Source organism: Hydractinia symbiolongicarpus, chromosome 9 (assembly GCF_029227915.1).
Source record: "Hydractinia symbiolongicarpus strain clone_291-10 chromosome 9, HSymV2.1, whole genome shotgun sequence".
Lineage (NCBI taxonomy): Eukaryota > Metazoa > Cnidaria > Hydrozoa > Anthoathecata > Hydractiniidae > Hydractinia > Hydractinia symbiolongicarpus.
In genome coordinates, this window is record NC_079883.1 from 22,312,594 (window position 1) to 22,336,272 (window position 23,679).

The 23,679-nt window shown below is 33.8% G+C and overlaps 3 protein-coding genes across 7 annotated transcripts; 1 reads left to right on the forward strand and 2 right to left on the reverse strand.

Moving 5' to 3' along the window:
• Window positions 1-159: 159 nt before the first annotated feature.
• Window positions 160-8,365, reverse strand: LOC130657030 (proline-rich protein 5-like). Of its 4 annotated transcripts, none has more exons than XM_057459987.1 (3): window positions 8,076-8,365; window positions 1,744-2,048; window positions 160-959 (listed from the first exon to the last, which is right to left on the reverse strand). In XM_057459987.1, the coding sequence occupies exons 2-3, from the start codon at window positions 2,039-2,041 to the stop codon at window positions 220-222; spliced, it is 1,038 nt and encodes a 345-aa protein (XP_057315970.1). In that variant the 5' UTR covers window positions 2,042-2,048; window positions 8,076-8,365; the 3' UTR covers window positions 160-219. The 4 variants fall into 4 exon arrangements, with proteins under 4 accessions (XP_057315970.1, XP_057315971.1, XP_057315972.1 ...); XM_057459988.1 differs by lacking the exon at window positions 8,076-8,365 and adding an exon at window positions 4,719-5,107; XM_057459989.1 differs by lacking the exon at window positions 8,076-8,365 and adding an exon at window positions 4,150-4,213.
• A 329-nt stretch (window positions 8,366-8,694) lies between these two features.
• On the reverse strand, window positions 8,695-23,184 carry LOC130657032 (uridine diphosphate glucose pyrophosphatase NUDT14-like). 2 transcript variants are annotated; one of them, XM_057459991.1, is made up of 5 exons: window positions 23,164-23,184; window positions 15,746-15,844; window positions 13,194-13,237; window positions 11,970-12,034; window positions 8,695-10,004 (listed from the first exon to the last, which is right to left on the reverse strand). In XM_057459991.1, the coding sequence occupies exons 2-5, from the start codon at window positions 15,830-15,832 to the stop codon at window positions 9,547-9,549; spliced, it is 654 nt and encodes a 217-aa protein (XP_057315974.1). In that variant the 5' UTR covers window positions 15,833-15,844; window positions 23,164-23,184; the 3' UTR covers window positions 8,695-9,546. The 2 variants fall into 2 exon arrangements, with proteins under 2 accessions (XP_057315974.1, XP_057315973.1); XM_057459990.1 differs by lacking the exon at window positions 23,164-23,184 and adding an exon at window positions 15,914-16,110.
• On the forward strand, window positions 19,045-22,253 carry LOC130657840 (52 kDa repressor of the inhibitor of the protein kinase-like). Its single transcript, XM_057460835.1, has 4 exons — window positions 19,045-19,110; window positions 19,491-20,293; window positions 20,378-21,843; window positions 21,895-22,253. The coding sequence occupies exons 1-4, from the start codon at window positions 19,045-19,047 to the stop codon at window positions 22,251-22,253; spliced, it is 2,694 nt and encodes an 897-aa protein (XP_057316818.1).
• Window positions 23,185-23,679: the final 495 nt, after the last annotated feature.

Sequence of the window (23,679 nt, forward strand, 5' to 3'; positions counted from 1 at the left end):
CATTTTGTGATGTTTAGTCCTTAACCAGTTTAGTCCTCTTTTTAAAGGATGGACTTATAACATTCTAATAACCATTTGACCGTAAAGGTTTATACCTCCTATAATCTTCTCCATCTCTGGGTGATGGACGAGTGCTATGCTTAAAAGAAAAAAACAAAATGGCGTTATATTAACTCTAAATTTTCGAAACAAAACACAAAGTTGCAAAGGATATTTTGCTCAAATAAGAGTTTCTGTGATCAACATCTCCTCTCTATTCTTCCAACGCTGATTTCGCAGTTCCCAATAACTAGTCATCTCACCATCAACCGACCCACTGGGTAGTTCTGATGTTTCGGCTATTGAGGCCGACTTAATAGGAACGCACGGAGTAGAACCCAAACGAAATCTCGCTCTCAAGCTACCATCTTTATTTACAGTGTTATTGTTTTCATTGTTGCTAGAGGAAACGTTACTACCGTTACGACGAAGTTTACGAGACATTTCTTCCTTAATGATTTGAGAGCGCGATAGCTTTCTCTCTTTCACATTACCGTTTGTTACTTTTGGATCACTTGATATACGTCTAAACATAGGACTTGACAACTTCGTGTACAATCCATCAAATCCAAGATATGGCCTCACTACCCTTGCTACAAGACGTTCCAGTTGCATATAATTATCGCTGGGTGGATTTGATTCGTGTACACTGGCCAGCACAAGTAACATCTGTTTTATTTCACCAGACACCTTTTCTCCTGTTTCAAGAGCTTCGTGAATTTTTGTTTTTAATAAAACAATATCACGGAAGCCGACTAAAGTGACCGAACGCATGTTTATTCCTTGCTCTTGTATTGGATAGAATATTGCTAATAAAGTTGGGAGTATACTCGTATAAAACTGACACCACACATCTGACAATCTTTCCAATAAATCGTTTCCTTTTTTTTCTTTTATATTTTCGCGAAGCACAATCATACCTAATAAAAATGACAAACCCCATAATACGATGACTTTTGACAACATTTTGGCATAAAATACAAGCTCTTCTTAAATGCGAGCTGACTTTGGATAGCGAACAAGGATGTTACAACATTTTGGGAATATGATCCAAAATTTGCTTAGCATTTACATGTCACTAACCTTAATGTTTGGAAAAATAATCATACTCAAAATATTCTAGCCTGAGTTTTAAATGAAATGTCAGCTGCATTCAATCTCATGCCCAGAGCTCTATTTACACTTTTCGATATTAAGAAGACGCATCGCAATGTCATAAGTAAAGCCAAAAGGAGCCCTAGGGACGAGGTCGTCGCTTGATTATCCCAAGATTCTGCAGCCGTGTTTTTTATAAAAGAATGAAATTTCTTTGTTTTTCGCGAGACTTTTGTCGTATTTAAAGTCGATTTATAATTTTATTTAAGCGGTCACGCTTAAATAAAATTATAAATTTTGCCCTCACTGTGACGCTAATTCGCATCCCTCGTAGCCAAGATTAATCATGATCAATCCCACAATGCATATAAAGATAAAAAATTTTGCTCAAACATGTTTAACAAAATACTAAAAATACAGTTTGACACAGTTTACTTATAAAAATTGCATGTTGTCGGAATATAAAAAACATTTCTTTTCTTACAAAAAGGGCAAAATGGACAAAACAAAAATGTCGAACCCGAACACCAACATTTTTAATATTTTACTTTTGCCTCTGTTTTAGGACTGAATTAGGCCAGGGTTTAAATATCTTATTGCGAATCTTACCTTTTTTTAAAATGGAGTCTTTGTAATACTCTACTATGAAAGCTCCAATTTCAGAATCTCGAACGTTCCGTACTTTCTCATTCAGTACGTCTAATTCTAGCTTCGGTAATTTCTTTTTGTGAAATAAATAAGTAATCGAGGCTTGTAAGGACTTCCAATCATCGTCTCGTATAGTCACTATTGATTTTGGCAATGGTTTTAACTCACGCTTACTTGGAATCTCCTCCAGAGAGTCTATTTCTCTTCCTGCTTGTTTTTTATTAGTGTTTTTTAACATATCGCCGACTTTTCCAGACATGATAGAACTAAAAAAGGAACAAACCAAGAGAATTATTTAAGTCTTTTAAATTAACTGATTTAAGATCTGGATTGATATGCTTTACCAGACTACGGATAAAAAAGGCTAAATACTTACGTTTCCTTGTATTTTAACCTGCTTGCTATGGCTTTCCAAAAATATATTTAAAATTAAAATTACGAGGTACTCTTCTATTGTAACATATAACATAAAAAAACAATAACGATCAACATTGATTTGGACAAGTACTTTTAGTGCGTTCTGAATGTCTAAGAAAATGAATGTCGACACAACATGCCGCTATCTTGCACAAACGGCGCAAACATACATCAGTTTGGCAACATTCTCAAGCATAATTGGAGGATGAAATATTAGTTTTTATCACCATAATGTGGCTGATCAAAATACACTGCATATAAAAAAACCCGTTAAAGTTGCTTTCAATTACAGCCTATTTGGTCACAGCTCTCGTTTAGTATTTGGACATGCACATTGATTTTTTTTTTTGTAGCGACGCCGGTATTTTGACAGCTTTCGAAGTTAAGAGGAGTCAACTTACACACAGGCAACTTTCTTAACAGCCAATAAGAATTTAAAAAACGCAGCCATCTTTTATGTAATGGAAATTGAGCATATTGAGCGCCGACGTTTAAACGCTGGGGGAGATGTGACTATGAACATTAATGTGGAGAGCAGCTTCAATAGTTTAACCACCTTTTTATGCAGTGTCAGAAATACAGAAAAAATACAAAGTGCTTTGAAAATGCAGAAAATTAAATCATTGTTTAAAAAAAACAAGTTTCCATCTTCGTTTATAGCTGCATATTTTTTCACAACATTCAACAGAAACCCTCCTCCACAATTAATTAATAAATGTAATACAACAAGTAAACTGATATACCATAGCATTAATTAAATCTCTATGATATTTTGGTGAAATGCAACTCATAATAGCTACCCAGCCTTTTTTGACAAAGAACAGTATTAACGTAAAAAGATGATAGTGATCAAAATTGGCATCACTGATGTTCTAGTTGACCCATTAAACTAAGGAATATAACAAGCTTATACTTTAGAATGGGCTTTCTAGTCTATATATTTTTAGTTAAAGGGGCTATGAATCGGTTAAAGTGCTCATATTCCGTACATCCGGCGCACATATTAAAAATCCGGCAAACGCGTTTTGCGCATGAACAGACCAGCACACTTTTTTTTCGAAAAGTATATTTCAAAGAAATATTTCAGCGAAACTCATTCTGGATGAAAACATGACCAAGGCTGAAGAAGATAAAAATTCTAGATATATCTAAATGTAAATTACATACATGCCGGAAAAATAGCCAGTTTGTTTTTCGCCGTCATTAGCTCGACTTTCGTGTAAGTCACTAAAGTCGAAAACCAACAGCCGTTCCGCAGCCCCTTTAACATTTTTAGTTAAAAGCGCTGTAGCTATAAAAAGAAATACCTTTGCAAATCAGGCATAAAAACGCTAAAAATTAAGAACAGCTAGCGTCAGATCAGATTTCAATGCTCCTTATAAAGAAAGCGCATAAATCAAATTGTATACAAGGTTATTTTATGTTATTTCTTCATAAAAACATTTATAAGCCCTTTCAGAAATTAAAACTTTCTTGAAAGGGATTCCTTGAAAATCATATTTTTATAAGTTGTGGAGAATAAAAAGTTGTTTATAGATGTATCGCTTTCAACTAAATATGTAATTGAAAAAAATATATAGACTAGAAAGCCAGTTTTAAAATATATACTTGGCGTTTTCCTTAGTTTAATGGATTCGAAAAACTTGAAAAACAATTTTTTATGCTCAATAACATACAAAAATATCATTTTTAATGCATAGATCTATAGTAGCTTGGTATTTTGATTTATGAAACAAATTTCTACTCAACAAAGGTTGAGATTTTTCATAAAATTAAACCTTCGCAAATAGCATATTTTGGTTCACAAATGTCGTGAATATCCAGCAAAATTCACTCCTTGACAAAAGTTTTTTTATATACTACCACATTATACCAAAACAATAAATTCCTTCAATGAAAAAAAAAAACGAAGCTTAAACATTTCTAGAACCAAAACAAACTAAAACTCACGTCTTTACAAAAAAAACTTTGAATCTCAATCGTATACAAATTCTTTAAAGTTTCTAATTACCGTTGTAATATTCTTACTGCTAAATAACTAACAACAACAAAATTAATAATACTGCTAATATGATCTCGTTACAGACGAGCGAATCTCTTAATGACAAGTTTTTTAATGTCGAGTTGATTGCGAAAAAAAAACACTCATTAAAAGAATTGTTAAAAAACTTCTACTTCTGTATATAGGTCACCCGATCAAAAGCAGGTTTAACTTGGTTTTAACGAGAATAGAAATATATTGTATACAAAAATACAATCTAAAAAAATTCATGGAATTTTATTTTTATCGCGTGTAAAAAAATCCGCACACATGCACACGGCATTACTTGTGTATTTTGCAGAATGAATCTAACGTCAATTTGACTTATGTTATTTGATTTATGTTTGATCCTCGCTAGAGTTTACCTCCTAAGAAAAATCAAGTTGACCTAAATCTATTTATAACATCTTCAGAAAAAACAATTTAACGTTTATTTTGGTAAATCGCTACAGTATTCAAGAAACCAGACAATGTTTACCTCGTGTTTGATAAGCTTTCACCTCACTTGTTCGCCACTTTGTAAGTGAGTATTTAACAGTATAATTATGCGTCCGACGTCACTAGTTAGAAGCTCACATTCGGACCCCCGGGATAAGAGGCAAAAATTTGCGCAAAGGGTGTGATTTGTAAAAAAAAAGTTCCACACGTTTCATGAATAAGGACGAATCATTTTCTGGCTTCTTGCGCAGTACTTGGTTGTCTTAACCACCAAAAAAAAACAAGGTGTATCTTTTTTCAACTTTCCCTAAGATTCAAAACAACGAACTATATGGATCAAACTGATCAAGAGAGAGAATACACTTCCAAAAAATTTAAAGATATGCGAAGCTCATTTCACTTTCGAGTGCTTTGATTTTAGAACCGAGTTTAAAAGAAAAAAAAAAAAAAGAAGAAGGTTAAAAGATTTATTTATTTTTATCGTCATTCATCGAACTCATACGCTATTATCTAATTCGAATACGTTTTTTTTACGACGACATGTAAGAAATTCAGTGCACGCAAGTTAGTACCCGGTTCCATTCCATCTATTTTTCCAAGTAAACCAATCACTGTTGAGTGAACGTCAACTGCAAGATTAAATCGCATCAAGGTAATTAAGATTATTGTGGTAATTTTCCCCTGCCCGGGTTCAGCCGTTTCCATGAAAATTGAAGCTGTTGTGAAAGTGACATGGGGACGAAAATGATCAATATACTCATCACACCTCTCCCAACTGGAATCCGAGTCAGTACTTGGTCCAGTATTTCCTTGATAGGCTCAAATTGAAATCCTCATTTTTTTTCCTTCACAACTTCTTGGCATTGCAATTGAATGATGATTTCTCAATCGAAGTTAGTATTTATTTTCAAAGTTTCCTGAACTTTCCACGGGGGTAAACATAACTCATTATCAATGAATTTCACTACTAAAGTTTGAGTAAAGAATTCCAATGCGGAAGATGATTTACGATCTTCTAACAGGTGACGTCAGAGCACTCAAAGGTAAAGAAATTTATGAAACTAGTCGTTAGCCTGTGGAAAAGTCCACGGGTTCGCCCGTCCTTTTTATACCGCAATGCGTGCGTTTCGCTACCTGCGCAGCTAATCTACCATTTTGCGTGACAGACAGACGGACGGACAGACGTATAAAAGCTAAATTTTTAAATCTTTAAATAGGCATTAGTAACTTAAGGAAAAATCTTTATATTCGTAAATCACGTATGAATATAAGCCAAATTAGGTCAACTTGATTTTTCTCGGGATGTAAGCTTAAACTTGATTTTCATCTAGCGCTAACTAGCGCTAATGAGCACCAACTAGCGATAAGAAAATGAGCGGTAACTTTTTCTTTAGTGAAAACTGAAAAAAAAAGTTACCGCTTGCTAGGAATGTCATGTTTTTTCGAAAGTGGACAATTTTTTTATATTTCGTATCTTAAGTAGAGAGGCTTTATTGTAATAAAGCGTTTTTTGTATGTAAAAACTGTTTTTGAGAAAAATGGCTGAAAAAATTAAAGGCGTCACCAGTATAAACAAGTGTTCAAAACGATTTTGACATACACTTGTAGGATACACTTGTATAATATCATTAAATATATTCTATAATAAAGTTATAATTTTTCTACAATATACTTATAATTTGTTATAATATTGTATGATTTCATTTAATTTCATAACATCGTTGCCACAACAACGCTAGCAGATAATAGATCTATTGTCACACAAACAAAAGGCATTCGAAACCAGATCACCAACACAAACCGCTAGGTAAAAAGTAAGCTTTAAGCTTGGTTTCCACCTAGCGCTAAGTAGCGGTAACTAGCGCTAAGTAGCGGTAACTAGCGCTAGTTAGCGCTAACTAGCGGTAACTAGCGCTAACAAGCGGTAACCTTTTTTGAGCGGTAACTAGCTTTTTATGTTTCCACATAGCTATAGCTAACGGTAATTATTGTTAATCTTTATGTTTATTTCTTTTTCTAACTTCAATTTTTTGAAGTTTCAGTTGAAAGCATGGATTCAGAGGAAGAAGATTTAGCTTTACTTGGATATTTTTTTGTTTTTGATGAAGAGAAAAAGAAAAAGAGAAAACATCGTTTTGGGTTCGTCATTAACATACCGTTGCATACAAATTCTAGCTGATATGAAATTTCATTCCACGCATTCTCAACAACTGTTTTTATCTTTATACCCCTTCTGAGATTTGTCGTACAGACACGGATTCTTTCCAAAGGCTTCAGATAACTCTTCGTTTTCTTGAATACTGAGAGCTTGTGTTCTTATTTTTTCAGCCATTTTTCACAAAAACAGTTTTTACATACAAAAGACACTTTATTACAATAAAACTTCTCTATTTAAGATATGAAATATAAAAAAAAATTGTCCACTTTCACAATCACATCACTTTCTGAAGAAAGAAAATCGGCTTTCTTTGATGTTGAGCGGTAACTAGCGCTAAATAAAAAAAAAATCATATTTAGCGCTAGTTATCGCTCGTGAAAAAGTTACCGCTAGCAAGCAGTTTCCACTAAAGAAAAAAGTTACTACTCACTTTTTTATCGCTAGTTACCGCTCATTAGTGCTAGGTGGAAACCCAGCTTTAGTAAACTTGTAGCCTCGTTATGAGGTCACCTGCTATTATAGTAATTATTTATAAGTTTTTCGGCCAACATGTTCTGCATTTGCCGACAAAATGGTAGAATGAAATAGAAATTTCTCAACGGAAAAAATATGCTTTTGTTGCCAATGTCAAAGCGCTAGATTTGACAGCTAAACAAATAAGAGCTAAAGGCCCTGGGGACGAGGTTAGCATTTAGAAATTGAAAATATTTTACAAAACAACTCCAGGATGGACAAATTGGTTAGAAAAGTGGAGTTTTTTTATGGAAACATCAAATTTCACGTACACTTTTTTTAGTCTCAAATGTTCGTGTTTTGGTCCAAAAATTAAGGAATATATGATCAGATTTAAAACGATGATAAAAATTTTCTTCGTGGAATTTATACTGAGAAAAATAACATTTAACATTTCCTAATTTTGGTATATAAACAGAAAGGCGCGTTTTTTGTCTATTTTTTAAGGACAGACTTAAATGTAGTGTCTCTGGAACAAGAAATCATGGTTTTACTTAAAATCAGTGCAACAGGTTGGCTTTAAAGGGTGAGGAAGCGATTTTATTTTTTAATTTTTAAAAAAAATAATTGGCGCCAGCCATTTCTTTCCACGAACGCTTCTCACGGCACTTTTATGAACATTCACTTCATACATGCATATAACATCTACAGAGCAACACCTCATCAAACAAATTTTTTTGTCCAAAACGTGTCTGTATCATCATATGCCTAAAATCATAATCCTACCTGTTTCTTTTTCTTCTTCTTCTTCTTCTTCTTCTTCTTCTTCTTCTTCTTCTTTTTCTTCTTCTTCTTCTTCTTCTTCTTCTTCTTCTAGCTCTTCACAGCAATCTGGACATACACGAGCACAATTTGGCGGAATCTGGAAACACCTTGTCTGAACTAATATCCCATTAAGGTAAACGTAACACAAATATAACCATTGTTTGACAAATAAAAGGAATACTATTTTAAATCCTATTTCTTACAAAAAATAAAGATATCATTTCGATTTTTCATCTTATTAAATTTTTCGCTTATCTTTTGATTTCTCGTCACACGATTTATTTTAGTGCGAGGCACTCAAACGTTATTTTGATCTGATATATCTTTGAAATAAAGAATCTATTTTCCTTACAAAAACTCACTCTGTTTGCGTCAATTTTGTTCTTTTTAAAACATACAAAAGATAAACAGATAAAATTACTTGGAAAATAAATGTTGCAAAATTTAAAAAAACATCATCATATCACTCAACCACAAGTTTATTACGGTCGAGGTCTTTGCGTGGTGATCCCTTCATCACGTGATTCTTAATAAGATTTCATTAAATCAAATTTTCACGGGTTTCATAATACGTGAAATATAAAAAAGGTATTATTTTTTAATATTTATTAGTTACAAACAATGTATTGTGGTAAATTTACATTATTTTGGGGACCAAGGGCATGTGTAAAACTTTTAGAAACCGACGAAAATTCATCTTTGTTCGTTCGACGAATGTAAAAACGCTTACCAGAAAAAAAAATTCAATAAATTTTCTAACAATCTCAGAAATAAAGAGCTTGTATGATTTTAAATTTCAAAAGACAAACTGGCTAATAAAATAATAAATAATTTAAAATATAATACAGAACTCTAATGGCAGGAAGACTATCGGCCTTTAAAAGTGGACTGGGTACTACAATCGCTAAGCACGGCATAAACCGAGAAAAACGAGGTTGTCACTGGGAAACGAGGTTGTCACTGGAAAATTATTTTTCTTGTATTTATGGTGAGAAATGGTATTACGTTTATTCCAAAGACAAGTAGGCTAATAAAATAAATAAATAGTTAAACAGAACTATGATGCAAGGAAGTCTACCGCCCAGTTTGATAAAAAAAAATTAGTCTTTTTATTATAGATGAACCATATGACGTCATACAGGAGTGGGGTCGGAGAGGGCAAAAGCTGTTTATTTTAAATATTTAAAAAAATCGCTCGTTTCCGTCATATGTGAATCACAAAATCAAGAAACGGAAGTGCAAATAAAACTGCCCACAGACAAGACGCAACTTACGCTCCATCACATCTTCACAACACCCTTCTCCTATCGGTTCAAAGCTAAGAAAAAACCTGTGATACTGCTTATTTGGGGTAAATTCCCTACAAAATCGACTCTTGACATAACTCACAGATGAAACAAGTACTAAAAATGGCGGTTTTATAAATACCAGGTTACATCCCACGTGTCATAAAAAACCAACAAAAGGCAGCTATAAACGACGCTGGTTTAGCATAATCGTCATTAAAAACAAAATTTCTCGCTTCTTTTAAAGGAAGATAAAAAAGTTCAATAAATTCACCTTCTTCTGAATTGCCACCACCCTCGGCGACTTTCATGTCATCGGTGACTTCTGCGTAGTAAAGTGTCCCGCAGTTTCCAGCATAACCAACCGCATTATGTTTAAACAATCTTTGTATTTTATCCAATGGAACTTGATAACCTGTTTCTTCCAGCAGCTCGCTTTGCGCAATTTCAACGAGAGGGACTTGCTTATCCACTATACCAGCACACAGCTCATATGACACGCCCCTCTCAAAGGGTGCAACGATAGATTCCTCGATGTTGTCACTACTTCCAATCATAGTGATGTCTCTCTTGCTTTCTTTCGTGTTAATATTCATATAAAGTGCTGAAAAGATTTTTGAAAGTCACGCTACACATATCCTTAAATATAGAAATAGAAAAAAATAAATAAAAAGCGCTGGATCCAGAGTTGAACAGTACACCAATGGAAGTACACCTGATTATTTTTTTCACCAAAACAATGCTTAACTTGTATCCGAAACGTCCCAGTGATACACATTTTATTTCATCGGAAGCCTGCGGATGAGAGTCGGTTTCTGAAGGTTTCTTACGTTTAACAAAAATTTAAATTTTAATGTTCTTTTAATGGAATGGGAAGCAGGGAATTGAATTGAATGAATTTGAATTGTCTTGTAAGCAAACACGCCGCTTGATTGGTCAGATTTGCTTTCGTTTTTATTTGAACCCCAGCGAACTTAGCTTTCAAGACAGGCGGTTCTTAATATCTTCCCATCCTTAGACTCAAGTTGTTTTCAATGATTGTTATTTTTTTAAAGCGGGAGAAGATGAACATTAAATCCTCTTTTTGCAAAAAATGTATTATGCTAAATATTTATTAGAAAGAAATTCAGTTTAATCCACTGTCTTTTTATATTTAACTTTGTTTTCATGTATTATTAGCATTAGTTTGTTAGCATTTTCTTAAGCCGAATTTTACTTTACGCTTTTAAAAAATTGTTCTCAAAAAAGCCTTGCCGACAGACACTTTAGCGGACACGTCTCTATAACGAACATCATTTCAAGGTCTCGATTTACATTACCCCTAGAGCTGACCTCTCTATAGCAGTCACGCCCAAACATGGATCATTTGAAGGAATTATTTTAAAAAAATTGTCTCTTTTTAATAAAGGCAATTCTTGCCTTTTTGGTTTAGTCTGGTGGAAAGAAAAAGAGGTTTCCCCCACTTTCAGGATCAAGAAATCGAAATCTGGCAGAGATTTCTTGAGTCTGTTTTACCTTCTTAATTGAAATAGTGTATTTCAAATGACGTTTTCATTTAATTTGATTTCGCTCTTTTTTATTTTATTCTCATCCAGTTTATGCCCATAAAAATTAAAGCTTGCAGCGCTTCCCAGTCAACATTAATCCCCACAGCAGGCTTTCTTTTCTTCCTACCAGGCTCCTGACACACTTTGCTATCAATTACACTACATTACCCCAGAGCAAACTTTTAAAGCAATAGAAACTAATTTGTATCTTCCCTTGATTTGCTTTAATATATTTTAGCTTGATTTCAAAAGGACGTGCGCTTACAGAAGATAAATCTCCGTCAGACTTTGCGTTAACTAAGCTGTGAGGGTAGCCAACAATCATGAAATTTGACGTTTGGTATTGTTAAATCAACAACGTCATCAATGAAATATCCTTAATTTTTAAGATAAACATTTTGTTTGATTAAACCCTTATTTTACAATTATCATAGAGGTATAAAACACATGCAATCATCATGTGTTTTCTTTATGTTCAAGAGCCATTTTATAATTTAAAACCTTTAATTCTCTCGCGACAATTCTTGCGTACTTTGCGTTTCAGGTCCACACTACGAAAGCCACGAAGCAAGTATGCAGCATTGGCAAAATTGTAGCAACAGATGAAGCAAAACATCAAAAACATTTTGGTATTCTTGCTTCAAAGAATACTTCATGCTTCACGTCTGCTTCACTTGCTTTATGAATGTTCATGTAGTGCTTGCGTCCGCTTTGGCTTCATAGATGTGAACCAGGCATATATACTTCCGCTCAACGACTTTCAGAACAAGAAAAGTCTAATTCTTGTTGTTTTTGTTTTTTACTCGCTTAAGCCTGACTGTTGCTTACAAGTTGCCTCTTTTTTTCGAAGAATTTGAGCCTGGTATTGCTTTTTTTAAAAAAACGCGCTTTACGCATTTCTCAGAAACATTAAAAAAAAATTCTGAATTTCTTTATGAGAGTGTTAGGCTTACTGACATTTCCACTTGAAAACACAAATCTAAAGACAAGAAAGTCCAGGATACATAAAGAATTCAACAAACCTGGTCTAAATTGTTTTACCAAAACAAATGCTTGTCTTGTGGTGTTGAAGAGAAGAATGGCCACGCTAAAAAGAAACAGAAAACAGTTTTTTTAATAAACTTAAAACAAAAATAATTGGTAAGGTTGGTATGGTGATGGATAACCATATGGTAGGGTGAAAGTTGGTTTTGTCCACTTAAATACAGGATTTGTCAATAAAAATGTATTATTTTTTACGATGTGGGCTTTGTTACATGAGAATATAAAACTATATGTGGCAATAATTTGAACATTACCAGCAAAATTTGAGCGACGTCCCCAGATTTTTTCTTGTGAAGTCAATTTTAAATTATTTGGTAATTTCTTAGACAGGGGAGAATTATGGGTAACTGATTTTAGATCATTTAATTTTTCAAAAAAAAAATCCACAGAGATTAGTTAAAAATAGCCAAAAAATGAACAACAAAAAGTTGCCACCCACTTGATTTGAAGACAAGTGTGAAAAAAGAGAGCAGAACACTAATATGCTAAAAATATCACAAACGTCATATAACAGCTCAAGTATAAATGAGGAAAACTTTAAAACACAAATAGATGTAGCAATTCAAAACAGGTTATATACTTCTTATACGAACTAAAACCGATGCGGCATGAAAATACAGCCTTCATTCAAAAGAAATAGCAAGAGAAATAGTACAATACCATAGAAAAATATACTGAAAGTTTGAATGTTATTTTTAGTGACAAAAGCCCAATGTCAAAAGCATTGACAGACAGACTTGGGAAAGATTAATTTGTATTTCTGGCCTTAGTTGGTGCAAATTATCAAAATATATCCAAAATATTTTTTTTTAATGTTATTAGCAAGATTAGGATTGCTAAGCAAATTTAAATTTTGGATTAAACTTGAAACAGTACTCAGGTTAAAAAAAACATTTTAAAATCATCATGTTTGGCACTTTCTTTTTACTGTGATAAATATTTTTGAAAATAAACAGAATATATTTAGATAAATTTTTACTAGTGCATTGTTTACTATATTGAATTTGGTACAGTTAGTAGGGTAGACACAAAAACTACCAAGGGACAAACGACAAGGAATTGATGCGTAGGTTAATGAAATAAATGACCATAGGTGGAGAAACAAAAATCTCTAAAAACATTTTTTTTATGTTTAGCATGCAAGTATAAAGTTGAAGCATTTAAACACTTAGTTCACATAATAGAGAAAACAAAATACATACGAATCATGTGCTTTGATGTAATCCCAGTGTCTTTTAAAACCATTCTAAAATGAAAAATGCATTATAGCTTTTATATTAGTGCTTATCTATATTTTGAAAGGTTAAATACCCATTATATACATACTGTAAAATGTTGTAAAATAAGGGCAGCACCTATCAGCCATAATAGTAAGACTTTTGTGCACTTAAGCACAGAGGCACTTATAACCAGGTGTCGCTGATTACGTTGTTTTACAATATTATGGTGAAAACATCTCCTATTAGGTACAAAGTTGGTTCCAGCAGTAAAATTAGTCAAAGTAGTAAAAATGTATACAATAATTTGCCTGGGTATCAAATTTTTTCATTAATTGATTTTATGTTTTTTAGTCATAAGGCATTACAAAAATTGAAGTCATTTATATTAAATTGGAAGTCCTCGAAAGAATGAATTGATACATTTTCAGCAATGTTAGAACTGTAAGAACACTTTCATTTAAGCTTTTCTGGGCACCCTTACTAATTCCAGACTATTACAAAAAGGCTTGGTCTACCTCTGTCTTAAGCTAAAAGTAAAAACCTTGCTAAAAGGCAATTTTAATTCATTTTTTTTAAAGGTTACCTGCCAAGGAAAAACAAGTTGTGCTTAATAGGTAGGTAAAATATTGTTAATAAAGAAAAAACATTTTTTTTGTACTGAAAATGTTGTTTTTGAAAGATATAAGTAATTAAAAAATACCACACTCTCACATAACTATGGACTTCGTGTCCGCCATTGCAGAGTGTTTTGAAACAAAAAAGCAAATGCGATATATCTTGTGTCCTCATCAAGAGATTCGGCACAGACCAGATTGTTACACATAAAGTGAAGAAAATTTAATTTAAAAACTGCAATCCAGACTGAGTAAAAAATTCATTTCTCCCCTGAGCATAACTGAGAAGAAAAAGAGTAATTTTTTTTTACTTATTGTGTGCCTTTAAAGTGGGCTTATTAGTTATGTTAGTTATTGTATACTACAGATACAGATGGATCCCTTCAATAATCAACAAACTGTATTGGTCCATTACTTGTGGGGGTAACAGAGAAAAATTGAAAGATTTCTTTCTGTTTTCTTTCACAATGCTAACAAACATGTATTTCCAGTTAAATTTATTACACATAACATTGTGACATTGTTAACACTGCTCATGTACACACTTCTGTTATGTTACATACAGGAAACAAATTATAAACGCGATCATGCTGACATGAAGAAGATGAACGAGAATTTATTTACGACGCATCGCTTTGAAAATCCGGTACTTGCAGAAAAGTATTTTTTTTAACAGAAAAAAATGCTTACTGGCATGCAGTTAGCAGCGCTTGATCACAACAACATTATTGTCGTGATCAAGTGTGTACTTTTATTTCTATATTTGTTTTTCTGCTCAGTTCTGTAAAAAGTTAATAATACCTCCTTTTATTTTTAGGCCAAGAAGAAAAATAAGGAAGGTCAATATGTAATTCGCTATAAAATTTCTTTTTTGCGCTACTCGAAAAGATTTATCGCAACATTGCTATCGCTTCCTATTATCCAACTGTTGACAAAGATGTAGAGAAAACGAATTCTTAGCACCAACAGTACAACCTTAAAGAAGTGAAATTATAGGAGGCTCTTTAAAGTATTCGCGAATAGAAACATAGTTATGTATGTAGTAGTTTATTTAAATATTCCTATTCGCCGTCGTATCAACTTTGAGCACCCATGTCAAATTCATTTCATCTACGTAATCTCCGTCTTTGTATCCGGTGTACCTATAATCTAGAGAAGGAACCGCCTTATTCCGTACTTTCTTGTTGTTCTCTCTTGTTGCTTCAAACTGAAAACCTAAAACTGTATTTTCACCCATATCCATTTCATTCACACACGTGTTGATTAGGGCGCCGTAGATTAGCGGTTTTGTGGCACAGGCGCCATAGATTAGTGGTTTGTGGCGCCGTAGATTAGTGGCTATAGCTCTCATACTCTGTGCGGGAGACTGGGGTTTGATTCCTCTTGACAGCGATTCAACATGGGCGAGTGAATGTTACCATAGCCCCGGGTTAACCCAAGCCACCTGAAGAAAAATTGGGAAGATGGCGTACTGTGTGGGTCGTTTGATGTTGTCAGGAGTTGTCTAGTAGAGCGCGGGCCCTAATTGGGTCTGTGTAGCTTAAAATGAGCATTAAATACTGTAGGACTCCCCATCTATAACTCATGGCCGCTCCTGGAAATAATAGACAGGGTATATCCCTCAAATATTTGTGAGGCTAGCCATGTAAAATATGCACATCTATCTATCTTATAATACAGAAATACATCGTTATTTTGTCAAATAACGCGTTGTTGTGGATCATTTTAAGACAACTTATTTTTGCTCACAGAAGGAACCTTTAAAACCTTAAAAATGATGCGACACATTTTCTTGTTGGAACATTCTTGCAATTCCTTAAAGTGATTTTAAAATAGGATTTTCCTTTTTCTTATTTTTAGACTTTATTAATGTGTATTTTTTTATACACTAGTTATAAAAAAACAATGGACATACATTACCTGGCTAAATGTTACTCTTGTTGGAGCAATAAACCTTGAGTCCACACAAGGAACAACTTTCATATCCTTGATTTCGAGTCCATTCATTTTTTTATTTACCTATCAAGAAAAGTATTTATAGAAATGTTATACAAATTATAATATAAAATAATAATGAGTTTCTTATACCTTATTTTTGCTGCTCCTACTGTTCGAAATATGTTGGATTTGCCTTAACAAGTGATTCTTGATTAATTGCATCAGACTCGTTGCAGCCTTGTTATTGACTAAACTTGGACTGTACACCACAAAAGAATGATTTAATAAAAGAAAATTTTAACCACATAAAACACAGCAATACATGAAAAACATGAAAAAATATGAATAGCTCAGTCATGTAAAAAAAAAAAAAAAAAAAAAATGTAACCACATGCAAAGATAACCTGGTAAGGTCTCTGTTTGATATGTATTAAGCATGCTAAAAAATGATTCAGTAAAAAAACAAAGCCGTTGTTGTATAATTTTCACTTAAGATTAAATTCTGTGTTGTGTTAAAACTACTGCGTAAGAATCACACATTCATTACCATTGTATGGACAAACGACCCATGTTTACAAACTGAGAGTTGTCTGTGCTTTGCATTTCAATTAACGCTCGAGGAAGACCAGCAAGACCTGATACTTTGTGTTAGCTACCGTATTTTCCGGTATATAACCCGCAGGTTATAGGTTGATTTTTATGAGTTCCACCGTTGGTGCGGGTTATATTGTGGTGCGGGTTATGTTATAATTTTATATTTTCTGTCATTTATTATGAAATTTTTAAAGTTTATACATTCAATGGAGAAAATAGTACCAACAGGATAAAATGCGTCCATTAACATAACTGCATGCGCAATCCTATATCTATGTAATCTTACTTCAACTACGTGATTTAATTTTTTTTACACAGTGAAATAGCTTTCTTTAACTTTCTTTAGCTTCCCATTGCTAATATTACGAGCTCTCTCTGAAGCACAATTCTGGAGATCATTTTTCTTTTGTGTTGAATGTAATTCTAATCTATTTATATCTTTGCAATCACATTGAGCACATTGAAATGATTTGCTTTTGGTAATAGAGCAATATAGCAGGTCTCATTTTTAGGCTTAATTGACAAGTATTTCACAACCTAGTGCCCAGGACTTAATTATTAATTCATGTTAAAAATTTTGAAAAATGTTAAAATTAAAGTATAGATAATAATTTTCTTTTTTTATCTTCGCTACCTTCGAGCAACAGGTGACCACTGAAAATATCAAAAATAAATATAAAATACAATTAATAACACACGCAACTATCTCCTCCTCATGCCGCCATTCATTTTATAATGCACACTGTGATTGCTGAGATATAAATAGATAACAAAATTCTATAAACATTAGAAAAAAACGTTCCGTACATCGCTGTTACAGACAATCCGTGATAATTATTATGTTGTTTATATTTATGCCAAAAAACCTAAATATGCGTAAAAAAACAGAGATTTTACTTTAGGTTTATAACCTGATAGAATGGTTTTTTATTAGTTTGTTTGTTTAATTGCAGGAAGCAAAAGTTATTATTGGCTGAAACTAATGTCTACAAATAAAAAGAAAACAGCATTGTCTGATTTAGTACTGTCGGCATAAGCAGAAGATCGATTTGTCAAATTAATTTTAAATCATTATTATTTCGGCAATCGGTGACAAGGAGGTTAAGACTGAGAGAGTCACTAATTCAGACACTTGGTTCTCGTGTTTGGGGTTCAGCAGTTTAAACGTCCCCCACTTGTCTCCAGCATGAAAAAACTGAACACACGCACATGTTTATAAAATGATTAGGGCTAAGTAAAAATACGCTAAATTTTTTTCTTAACACGATGCGTGTTATGCAAAGGTGCGAGTAAGTAAAACACATTGATTAAAATTTTATGCGGGTTATACGAAGGTGCGGGCTATCTGATAGCATCTAGTTTATAACTTCCTAAAAAAGCTGAGCTGCTGGTTATACCATGTGCGGGTTATATACCGGAAAATACGGTAATGCATCTAATTTAAGATTAAAGAATGTTATTTTATGTTTTTTTAGTTATTTTCTGTCATCTTTCTTAATTACAAGCAGTTAAAGGTTGATTTATTTTTGTATTTTTTAATTCAAAAAAAAAATAAAAATATAAAATAAAATAAAACTTTTTTGGAATTCTAAATATATCTATATAATTTTTTTATTGAAAAATGAATTAAAACTACACCTCTACAAGTATAACAGGCCTTATCGACAATTTCAGTGTAATACTATGGCGTATTTATAATAAACAGGAGAAGCCTGAAGTGTAAAACAAAACTGTCCTTACTATTCAAAGAATGTATATATATGCCATAAGCCATGCACATATTTACAGAGCTATAAGAACTGTAACATGCAGGGTAGGGAATCTAAATATGCTATCTATAAATGATATGTATCTAAAGTCATGCTTAGTAGCATTGCAGCCAAGCGTGACCTTGTAGTTGGAAAGTGGCCTTGTGGAGTTTGCAGGAAAGGGGTTGGTAGTAACTCAATTTTTTGTTAGACTTGCAAGCATTGGGTACACAAGAAAAAGTGCAGTAGTATTTGTGGAAGGTTAAGAGCTGACATTCAGTTTGTATGCAAGCGTTGCAAAGGTGAGATTATAGAGAATGAAGTATTTCTAGCTTTAATGATGTACAATAGTGGCTCGTTAGAGATAGTTGAAAACTTCTGTTACTTAAGTGATATGTTGGGCAGTGAAGAGGGTGTTGGAAGAAGTGTTACTTGCAGGAAAGGTTCTGCTTTGAAAAAGTTCAGAGTTACTTCCTTTGTTGACTAGCAGAGTCTTGTCAATTGAGGTAAAAGGTAGGTTGTATGAGGCCTGTGTAAGAAGTGTTATGTTGTACGGTAGTGAGACATGGGCAGTGAAGCAGGAAGATCTTGACCGTTTAGAAAGGTATGATATGAGAATGGTTAGCTGGATGTGTAACGCCAGTCTGAGAGACAGAAAGAGTTCAGATGAGCTAAGAAGCAGGATAAGTATCCGTAGAATTAAAGATGTTATCCAGATAAGAAGACTTAATTGGCTGGGGCACTTGGTATGAATGGAGGAGGATAATTGGGTAAGAAAGTGTAGAGACTTGATAGTTCCTGGGGCAAAGACCAGAGGCAGACCGAGAAAGACTTGGCAGGAGGTTATAAGGACAGACTTGATACAGAGAAAGTTGAGTTTAGATCTAACACAGTCTAGATCAGATTGGAAGAGGATCATTAATAGACCCTGTCCAACCCATGCTAGCATGGAAAACAGAAGTCGAGAATGATGATATGGATGGTAGAGATTATGATAAGTACCAGGCCTATCAATGAAAACAAATCATTTTTTAAGAAAATAACTTTAGTGGCGGAAATGAATTTAGTGGTGCCGTAGTTTAGTGGTTATAGCTCACGCACCTTGTGCGGGAGACCAGAGTTCGATTCCCACTGATGGCGATTTAATATGGACGAATGAATGTTACCATAGCCTTGGGTTAACCCAAGCTATGTGAGGGAAATTGGAGAGATGGCACACTGTGTGGGGCCTAATTTTTAACCTGAAATACCAACAAACGAAATTTCATAAAAACAAGAATGTATTGATACATTAAAGCCAAAATAAACAAATAGGTGGCTAGACAAGTAATTTATATTGAGAACATGCACTTTTGAGTTTGATTTGATGGTTTCATTCCTTCCAGCCTGATCCTTCTTATCCAATTGAATTGGATAAGAATGATAAACTTTTATTTAACTGCAAAATTGAACCCATGTTTACATCATTAAACGATAAAGTTACTGATGCTCATATTTTGTTTTGTCTGCAAGGTGTTCATGCAGAATGTGGTCAGACTTTTAAAGCCAACCATTTTGTGCCAGTATTATTTCTTCCTAATGGTACCAAAAGGAAACTAATTAAACATTCCAAAAAAATCTTGCCGCAGTCTAAAAAACCCTGTCTGTTCCCAAAAGATGGGAAGGTACAATCAAAGTTGTCGTTTTGGACAGACCAGTGCAGCGACAAACTTATTTTGCCTACTTGTAAGAAAAAAGACTTACCCCAAATAAAAGAGGAGCACAAAACTGTTGTTGATGTTTCTTCCATGCCTCCTTTTGCTGGTAGTAGTAAAGTTAATTCAGATACTGTTGTTTGTGATAGTGCATTGTCCAATGCACCAGACACAACTACTAGTCATCCTCTGTGTTCATCTTTAAACTATCCTCAAACTTATTTTGATGTCTCAGATTATACAGATAAAGTTTTTCAAATAAAGGATGATCCATTAAAAGTTCATGAACTTATCCAAAATGTTTATAAACCTGATCATTCTTATAAATTTCCGAAAACAAATAGGTCTTTTCGTTTTGAGTGGTTAACAAAGTTTTCCTGGTTAAGTTATTCACCCAAGGTTGATGGAGCTTATTGTCTGCCATGTGTTTTGTTTGGACACAAGTTTTCTTCCAAATTAAGTAAAATTAAAAAACTGTTTTCTGAACCTTTTAAGTAATGGCCTGATGCTTGTGCCAACTTTGTGAAACATGAGTCAAGTACTGGCCTTCATGCTTACACATCTGCTACGTTTACTAGTTTTATGGCTAACTATTTTGGTAATTCTCAGCCGATTGATGTGCTTCTTGATACTAACCATCAGAAGAAAATTACTGAGAACAGAAAGAAATTGATACCAATTGTTCAGGCCATTATTTACTCTGGTAGACAAGGGCATGCTTTAAGAGGTCACCGTGATGACTCACAATATCATGGTGAATTAGGAGAATTTTCTGGTGGTCGGGTAGGAAATTTTGTTGAACTTTTGAATTTTAGAGTACAAGGTGGAGATACAGCTCTTGCTGACCATCTTAAAACTTGTCCCAAAAATGCTACATACATTTCTAAAACTACCCAGAATGAATTAATCAACTGTTGTGGATCTGTAATTTTGGATGAAATAATCCAAGAAGTAAAATCAAACACTTTCTTTTCTATTCTGGCAGATGAAGCTGCTGATTTATCTAATAAAGAGCAAATGTCCTTAGTTTTACGTTTTGTTGACAGTAATTTGAATATACGTGAGGAGTTTGTTCAATATATTCATTGTGATGAGGGGCTGGCAGGTAAAGACTTGAAGTCTGTTCTCTTAAAGTCACTTCATAACCTGACTTTAAATATTAAGGACTGTCGGGGTCAAGCATATGATGGTGCAGGTGCTGTTGCTGGGTATAAGAATGGACTTTCTGCCCATATTCTTAATTTAAATAAAAAGGCTATATATGTTCATTGCAACAGTCATCGTTTAAATTTAGCAGTTGGAAAATCTTGTACAATCAGCTTAGTTGCCCATGTGATGGCTAAAATAAAACACATTTCCTATTTCTTTAACTATTCTCAAAAAAGACAGCAATCCCTTATGATTAACATAGATAAATATAGTCCGACTTCTAAAAAAACTAAATTAAAGGATGTTTGCTGTACTCAGTGGGTTGAACGAATTACTGGTTTAGATCTCTTTCAAGAGTTATATGTGCCTATTTATATTACTTTGGAAGAGATGAAATTAAACTTAAATCGACAGTTCAATTATGACACATCAAAACAAGCTGTTGGTTTTTTTCACCAAATAGCTAATTTTGAATTTCTTGTCACTCTGGTGATCACAAGGAACGTATTTGACATAACACTTCCAGTTACTCAATTGCTACAAAATAGAACAATTGATGTTATGGACAGCATAGAGCTTATTCAAACATTAAAAAATGTTCTCCTTCAAACCAGAAATAATGTGGAACATTTTCATGATAGGTGGTATGAGGAGGCTCTTTCTCTTTGTGAAAAAGTGGGAATTGTGGAGGAGAAGAAGGGAACTGTTGGAAGGCAAACCACAAGAGATAATCATCCTTCTTTTTCAACTTCTGATTACTATAAAAAATCAGTTACTAATCCTCTTTTAGACCATTTAAATAGTGAAATGAAGAATCGTTTTCAACCGTTTTCTCTAAATGCTTATAATGGCCTATGCATTGTTCCAGCAAAAATGGTTTCTTTGATTTCTGGAGGTAAAACAAACTAGAAGGAGAAATTCAAGTCTTTTGTCTCTTTCTATGAAGATGACCTTCCAAATATACTTGGGCTTAATGCTGAATTAGAAATTTGGGAGAAGTATTGGATTGATTTTAAAGGAAATAGACCCCAAACTATTGCTCAAACGTTGAAGTCTGTTAATCTAAATGTCTTTGTTAATTTGCATGTGGCCCTAAGAATTTTAGCCACTATTCCTGTCACCACATGTGAATGTGAACGCTCTTTCTCTGCTATGAGAAAACTTAAAAATTATACTCGCACTACTATGGTATCTGAACGCCTCAACAGGCTAGCGCTTATGTATATTCACAAAGAAATAGTGCCAGATGTTGATAAAGTTTTAAATAAATTTGCTAAAGATAAAAGAAGACTTGAATTAATATAAATTTTTCCACTATACAATCTAGAACAAATTAATGAATAAATAAATAAATAATTAAATCTTACCCACTCCTAATTGAAAAAAATAGTAACCATTTATATAAAATAAATTCCCTTTCCTCTTGTTTACGTTGTGTCGTTATCTTTCTGCAGGTTCAGCTTGCTCCGGCTGATAGTACCTGTTCTAGGAGCCCCCTGTCAGGGGCTTTAATAACTTTCTATTTTTATATCAATTCCTTTTCTTTAACCCCCCCCCCTTTTCCGAGTTCGGCTTGCGCCAGCTGATAGCACTCGGTTGATTGGAGCAGACTGTCCATGTCTGGAATAGCTAATATTACGTTATTAGCTGTTTCCTAGGCATGCTGACGAGCCCTGATATTGGGCGAAACAGTCTTAAATATATGAATTTAAACCGTTGTTTTTATTTTTCCTACACTTTTTTGCAACCCTTTACAAGATTGTTTGTGATTTTGCTGTCCATTCGAAACAAAAAACGTCTCTAACAGAGCTAATAATTTGGACATTAATTAGGCCGTTTATAGTGCGTAGAGGCTCAAAATAGCGAAAGTTTCCGGGGCTGCGCTCCGGACCCCCCATGGGGGGCTTACAGCACCCCCCAGGACCCCCAGCTGTTCTGGGCGCAGCAAATTGCTGCGCTGTTTTTTGCTTCGCAAAAAAAGTGACTGACATGTTACAAATGCTGGATCCGCCCCTGAATTCTGCAAAATTATTCTTGTTAACCTTAGATTTGTTTTCATTGGGAACAACAGCAATACACAAAAATAGTATTAACTTAAAATTATTTAGCTGTAATCATCGGCTTAAAGAAAAGCTTTCCTGGAAACACAATTTGAGTATCCAGCCTTAGTTTTTAGCGGCTTATAGCTAGCGGTTCAGTAAAATAAAAGTTGTACCTCCCATTTTATAGCACCCTGGATTGGAAGGTGTTAGCTATCTAGAAACTTCATTTTTCCAACAAACATTCACCTGTTCAAATTTTTAACATGCCCCCAATCAAATCTCTTAGGTCTCTAATAAAGTGCAGCAGCCCTGTTCTGCCCGGATAATGAACATTGGCCTGATTAAGTACGGCAGCTTGCCCCGGTTAAGAACAGGGCAGAAAATACATAATCAGGGCAACATAATCGGGACAGGCCGGCTTATTACTCAAAAAATATTATTTGGCACTTTATAAAAGGAACATAATCAGGGCAGTTTATATACGACAGTGTAATATTATTTCTCACTTATTATAGAACGAACATAATCGGGGCAGGCCGACTTATGTATGACAGTCAAATATTATTCGACAATTATAGGACTTAAATAACACAAATATAATTGGGGCTGACTGCTTTTATATCATTCGTGGCAAATACTAAATTTTGGGATTCGCAAGTTTAATAACTTTTCACCAAAATTAATTCCCG